The 7,621-nt window shown below is 43.2% G+C and overlaps 1 protein-coding gene across 1 annotated transcript in view; it reads left to right on the top strand.

Annotated features, from left to right (window-relative positions):
* Positions 1-5,678: 5,678 nt before the first annotated feature.
* The window catches only part of LOC133977048 (receptor-type tyrosine-protein phosphatase mu-like), a gene marked incomplete at its 5' end in the record, with an annotated part of 60,763 nt that continues 58,820 nt past the window's right edge, over positions 5,679-7,621 (top strand). The window contains 1 exon segment of the mRNA XM_062415189.1: positions 5,679-5,795. Within this exon segment, the coding sequence (XP_062271173.1) occupies positions 5,679-5,795 (117 nt within the window).

The raw sequence follows: 7,621 nt of genomic DNA, 5'->3' as shown, positions 1-7,621 counted from the left end.
AAAATCTTTATTCTTATAGAATAATGTTTCATTTCTCGTCCTCGTTCACACACTCGCCCGTCTCCATGGCAACGAGCACTCAAAGGTCAGAGGTCACGACCTGCGTTCAGGTTTCACATCGTTTGAATGTAAACACCTTAACATTACACACATGTCCCACGTAACCACGGCAACAGCAACACCCTGACATACACAGGGAGTGATGGATGTGTGTGTGTGTGTGTGTGTGTGTGTGTGTGTGTGTGTGTGTGTGTGTGTGTGTGTGTGTGTGTGCATCAGTGTTAGAGCAGCATGTTACTGTTGTAGCTGCTGGAGGTGGAGCTAGTTTACACTACTTTATATACAGTTAGCTAGTTTAGTCCAGTGGTTCCCAACCTAGGGGTGGGGCCCCTCCAAAGGGTCAGCAGGTAAATGTGAGGGGTGAGGAAAGAAGTACTAGTACCTCAAACTGTACTACAGTAAAGTACTAGTACCTCAAACTGTACTACAGTAAAGTACAAGTACCTCTAACTGTACTACAGTAAAGTATATATATGTATATTACAGTGAAGGGTTAAACTCTACTTTTAGGAGGACTTGTATTTATTGATCAGGAGAAAAAAAGAAAACGAGAGCAGACGATCAATAGCTGCACATTATGATTAATTACTGCTGCTACACACACACACACACACACACACACACACACACACACACACACACACACACACACGCACACACACACACACACATTTACCTTGTGTGTGTGTGTCCTCAGGGTGTGTTTTCTGTTCCCTGTCATCACTCTGCCAACACACACATACAGACAGAGTGTATGGTATGTGACGGAATGACATGGTGGAAACGTGTGTGTGTGTGTGTGTGTGTGTGTGTGTGTGTGTGTGTGTGTGTGTGTGTGTGTGTGTGTGACAGATCCCTGGAGGTGTGTGTTTTTCTCTTTTCCTGTTGAGGCGAGTCGAGGCACAGCGACAACAATCCTGCTCAATGTAGTACTAGTACTCATATCAGTACTACTACTGCAGTAATACATGTAGTACTAGTACTCATATCAGTACTACTACTGCAGTAATACATGTAGTACTAGTACTCATATCAGTACTACTACTGCAGTAATACATGTAGTACTAGTACTCATATCAGTACTACTACTGCAGTAATACATGTAGTACTAGTACTCATATCAGTACTACTACTGCAGTAATACCTGTAGTACTAGTACTCATCAGTACTACTACTGCAGTAATACATGTAGTACTAGTACTCATATCAGTACTACTACTGCAGTAATACATGTAGTACTAGTACTCATATCAGTACTACTACTGCAGTAATACCTGTAGTACTAGTACTCATATCAGTACTACTACTGCAGTAATACCTGTAGTACTAGTACTCATATCAGTACTACTACTGCAGTAATACATGTAGTACTAGTACTCATATCAGTACTACTACTGCAGTAATACCTGTAGTACTAGTACTCATATCAGTACTACTACTGCAGTAATACCTGTAGTACTAGTACTCATATCAGTACTACTACTGCAGTAATACATGTAGTACTAGTACTCATATCAGTACTACTACTGCAGTAATACATGTAGTACTAGTACTCATATCAGTACTACTACTGCTGTAATACCTGTAGTACTAGTACTCATATCAGTACTACTACTGCAGTAATACCTGTAGTACTAGTACTCATATCAGTACTACTACTGCAGTAATACCTGTAGTACTAGTACTCATATCAGTACTACTACTGCAGTAATACCTGTAGTACTAGTACTCATATCAGTACTACTACTGCAGTAATACCTGTAGTACTAGTACTCATATCAGTACTACTACTGCAGTAATACATGTACTACTAGTACTCATATCAGTACTACTACTGCAGTAATACATGTAGTACTAGTACTCATATCAGTACTACTACTGCAGTAATACATGTAGTACTAGTACTCATATCAGTACTACTACTGCAGTAATACATGTAGTATCAGTAGTAACCCTTTAATTCAGTATTCAGGTTAACACACACACACACACACACACACACACACACACACAGCTCTGTACAGTTCAGTGTCGGGTGATCAGGAGGCTGAGATTGCTTTTCTGCTTTTTCCTCTGAGAGAGATCTGACCGTGTGTGTGTGTGTGTGTGTGTGTGTGTGTGTGTGTGTGTGTGTGTGTGTGTGTGTGTGTGTGTGTGTGTGTGTGTGTGTGTGTGTGTGTGTGTGTGTGTGTGTGTGTGTGTGTGTGTTCAGTCTGTTATATAGATGCAAATTCATAGAAGCAGATTAAACAGATTGTGTCTGGTATCTGTTGATGAGCTCTCGCTGCCCTGCGGGACGAGTGTGTGTTTAATGTGTCGTCTGTTACAAAGAAAGAAGATGAGCCTTCCAGCTATTTAATGTCAATGCTTTCAGATGACAGCTACACACACACACACACACACACACACACACACACACACACACACAGTCATTACACTGAAGAGGCTGACGAGGCGTCAAAGCCCCCGATGTCTCAACATATATTTACACACACAGAATCAGTGTGTGAGGGTATGAATGGAGGGATTTAGACGTCTTTGACTCACAGAGGAAGGAGGAGGGGTTACATCTATTATCTGTGTGTGTGTGTGTGTGTGTGTGTGTGTGTGTGTGTGTGTGTGTGTGTGTGTGTGTGTGTGTGTGTGTGTAACCAGCAGGGAGGATGCTGGGAAATGGTAATGAACTGGAACTGTTTCACTCTGAAGAACATTATATGTGAGAGACTGATCTCTGTTAAACAGTGAATACCAATTAAATCATTAACAGGTTATTATAATATGTCATAAATACACCAATACTTTAAAATGTCTCCATCATGTCTCCATCATGTCGCCATCATGTCTCCATCATGTCTCCATCATGTCTTCATCATGTCTTCATCGTGTCTTCATCATGTCTCCATCATGTCTTCATCGTGTCTCCATCATGTCTTCATCATGTCTTCATCGTGTCTTCATCATGTCTCCATCATGTCTTCATCGTGTCTCCATCATGTCTTCATCATGTCTTCATCGTGTCTTCATCATGTCTCCATCATGTCTTCATCATGTCTCCATCGTGTCTCCATCGTGTCTCCATCGTGTCTCCATCATGTCTCCATTGTGTCTCCATCATGTCTCCATCATGTCTCCATCATGTCTTCATCATGTCTCCATCATGTCTCCATCGTGTCTCCATCGTGTCTCCATCATGTCTCCATCATATCTCCATCATGTCTTCATCATGTCTCCATCATGTCTTCATCATGTCTCCATTGTGTCTCCATCATGTCTCCATCATGTCTCCATCGTGTCTCCATCGTGTCTCCATCATGTCTCCATCATGTCTTCATCGTGTCTTCATCATGTCTCCATCATGTCTCCATCATGTCTCCATCATGTCTTCATCATGTCTCCATTGTGTCTCCATCATGTCTCCATCATGTCTTCATCGTGTCTTCATCATGTCTCCATCATGTCTCCATCATGTCTTCATCGTGTCTTCATCGTGTCTCCATCATGTCTCCATCATGTCTCCATTGTGTCTCCATCATGTCTCCATCATGTCTCCTTCATGTCTCCATCATGTCTCCATCATGTCTCCATCATGTCTCCATCGTGTCTCCATCGTGTCTCCATCATGTCTCCATCATGTCTCCTTCATGTCTTCATCATGTCTCCATCATGTCTCCATTGTGTCTCCATCATGTCTCCATCATGTCTCCATCGTGTCTCCATCATGTCTCCATCATGTCTCCATCGTATTTCCATCATGTCTCCATCATGTGTCCATCATGTCTCCATCATATCTCCATCATGTCTCCATCATGTCTCCATCGTATCTCCATCGTGTCTCCATCATGTCTCCATCAGGTCTCCATCATGTCTTCATCATGTCTCCATCATGTCTCCATTGTGTCTCCATCATGTCTCCATCATGTCTCCATCGTGTCTCCATCATGTCTCCATCATGTCTCCATCGTATTTCCATCATGTCTCCATCATGTGTCCATCATGTCTCCATCATGTCTCCATCATGTCTCCATCATGTCTCCATCGTATCTCCATCGTGTCTCCATCATGTCTCCATCAGGTCTCCATCATGTCTCCATCATGTCTCCATCATGTCTCCATCGTATCTTCATCATGTCTTCATCATGTCTCCATCGTGTCTCCATCATGTCTCCATCGTATCTTCATCATGTCTTCATCATGTCTCCATCGTATCTCCATCATGTCTCCATCGTATCTCCATCATGTCTCCATAATGTCTCCATCGTATCTTCATCATGTCTCCATCATGTCTCCATCATGTCTCCATCGTGTCTCCATCGTGTCTCCATCGTGTCTCCATCGTATCTCCATCATGTCTCCATCATGTGTCCATCATGTCTCCATCATGTCTCCATCATGTCTCCATCGTGTCTCCATCATGTCTCATCATGTCTCCATCATGTCTCCATCATGTCTCCATTGTGTCTCCATCGTGTCTCCATCATATCTCCATCATGTCTCCATCATGTCTTCATCATGTCTCCATCATATCTCCATCATGTCTCCATCATGTCTCCATCATATCTCCATCGTGTCTCCATCATGTCTCCATCATGTCTCCATCGTGTCTCCATCATGTCTTCATCATATCTCTATCATGTCTCCATTGTGTCTCCATCATGTCTTCATCATATCTCTATCATGTCTCCATCATGTCTCCATCATGTCTACATCGTGTCTCCATCGTGTCTCCATCATGTCTCCATCATGTCTCCATCATGTCTCCATCATGTCTCCATCGTATCTTCATCATGTCTCCATCATGTCTCCATCATGTCTCCATCGTGTCTCCATCGTATCTTCATCATGTCTCCATCGTGTCTCCATCGTGTCTCCATCGTGTCTCCATCGTATCTTCATCATGTCTCCATCGTGTCTCCATCGTATCTTCATCATGTCTCCATCATGTCTCCATCATGTCTCCATCATGTCTACATCGTGTCTCCATCATGTCTCCATCATGTCTCCATCATGTCTCCATCATGTCTACATCGTGTCTCCATCATGTCTCCATCGTGTCTCCATCGTATCTTCATCATGTCTCCATCATGTCTCCATCGTGTCTCCATCGTATCTTCATCATGTCTCCATCGTGTCTCCATCGTATCTTCATCATGTCTCCATCATGTCTCCATCATGTCTCCATCATGTCTACATCGTGTCTCCATCATGTCTCCATCGTATCTCCATCAGGTCTCCATCATGTATCTTCTTCAGTAGTGTGGTTAGGAGTGATGTTATTTATCCAGTAACTGTCAGAGAGGAAGGACCTGCAGCGTTGGTGTCTGGCTGGATTCTAACCAGCGACGCTATGATTACATGGCTCTGACGCTCTGTGCTCACACTGTACTTCATCATATCAATAGAATTACTGAGTGATTAAAGGTGATTTATAAGATAACTGTTGAATGTCCAGCTGCTGCTCTGAACTTTTAAATAATCCCTGTTTGATGTTTTATCTGTTAAACCTGTTAAACTGTTTCTGATGTAAACCTTCTGGTTCCTCCTCATATCTGTTCTGGTTTCTCTAGAAGCTTAAACATGAGCACAGTAACTGACCACCTGTCTGTCTGTCTGTCTTACAGCCTGTCTGTCTGGTCAGGGTCCAGACTGCTTACTGGTCCAGTCCAAAGATGACGACTTCGACTGGGAGCAGGGAGACACCCAGGACAGACCAGCCAGCAACCCCTGGATCCCTGCAGGTACAGGTACTGTGTGTTTCTGTCTTTCTGCCTGACTGTCTGTCTGAAGCACCGGCTGTGGATCAGCAGGTAGAACCCTGACCCAAACCCTGGCTCCTCCAGTCCAATTGTCCATGTTTCCTTGGGCAAGATACTGAACCCCAAACTCCTCCCGTTGCTATGCCAACGGTGTGTGAAGGTGTATGAATCAGTATGTTTACATGCAGCAAAACATTTGTATTACTGATGATAAGAGTTAAAGACATCAGACTGGATCACTAGTCTGAGTTTACCTGCCGTTCAGAGAGTGGGATAAACAGCCGGAGCATGGCTGACTCCATTACGCTAGGTGGCGCTGTAGCTCTCTCAACAAACAGCCACTTCCTGTTGACCTCTCAACAAACAGCCACTTCCTGTTGACCTCTCAACAAACAGTCACTTCCTGTTGACCTCTCAACAAACAGCCACTTCCTGTTGACCTCTCAACAAACAGCCACTTCCTGTTGACCTCTCAACAAACAGTCACTTCCTGTTGACCTCTCAACAAACAGTCACTTCCTGTTGACCTCTCAACAAACAGCCACTTCCTGTTGACCTCTCAACAAACAGCCACTTCCTGTTGACCTCTCAACAAACAGCCACTTCCTGTTGACCTCTCAACAAACAGCCACTTCCTGTTGACCTCTACTTAACAGCAACAACAAACTATCTGACGGCATTCAAACAAAGATGGCGTATGAGGAGATGAACGATGCTACAGTAACGTACATTATTTTCCTTCTAATAATAAATATAAAAGAACAACAGATCTTTCACTTCCGGGTCAAAGCTACAGCGGAGTTTACATGGTGTTAAAATGCCGACTATGAAGGAATTATCTAGGTGTTCTTATCCGATGTTGAGATGTCTGTTATGGTCCGAAGAAGGTCTGATGTAGGTCTGATGTAGGTCTGATGTAGGTCTGATGTAGGTCTGATGTAGGTCTGATGTAGATCTGATGTAGATCTGATGTAGGTCTGATGTAGATCTGATGTAGGTCTGATGTAGGTCTGATGTAGATCTGATGTAGGTCTGATGTAGGTCTGATGTAGGTCTGATGTAGATCTGATGTAGGTCTGATGTAGGTCTGATGTAGATCTGATGTAGGTCTGATGTAGATCTGATGTAGGTCTGATGTAGATCTGATGTAGGTCTGATGTAGATCTGATGTAGATCTGATGTAGATCTGATGTAGATCTGATGTAGATCTGATGTAGATCTGATGTAGGTCTGATGTAGATCTGATGTAGGTCTGATGTAGGTCTGATGTAGATCTGATGTAGATCTGATGTAGATCTGATGTAGATCTGATGTAGATCTGATGTAGGTCTGATGTAGGTCTGTAAGGTGTTTACAAGCATTTTAAAAGTCCAAACTACGTCTGATACGATCAGAATAACGTACTGAATGTTTCCTCCTGATGAGCAGGTTGGTGCTCTGTGTGGAAGCTGCTGTCATCAGTGTGTGAATGTGTGTGAATGTGTGTGAATGTGTGTGAATGTGTGTGAATGTGTGTGAATGTGTGTGAATGTGTGTGAATGTGTGTGAATGTGTGAATGTGTGAATGTGTGAATGAGACATTTAGTGTAGAAGAGCTTTGAGTCATAACGACTAGAACACACGTTATAATAACAGTCAGTGTGTTTACCTGAACACACCAGATGTGGAGGCTCCTCATCCAGCTGTGCTGAGGCTGGTCTCCGTCCCACTGGGAGCGTTTCAGAAATCCACCTTTTAAAAGAAGCTGCACAGTTATTACAGTAATTACTGCAGCACACTGAACTTCCTGATTGACTTTAGTTGATCTG

Source organism: Scomber scombrus, unplaced genomic scaffold, assembly GCF_963691925.1.
Source record: "Scomber scombrus unplaced genomic scaffold, fScoSco1.1 SCAFFOLD_183, whole genome shotgun sequence".
In the NCBI taxonomy this organism is placed as follows: Eukaryota; Metazoa; Chordata; class Actinopteri; order Scombriformes; family Scombridae; genus Scomber; species Scomber scombrus.
This window is presented reverse-complemented; position numbering and strand designations above follow the sequence as displayed.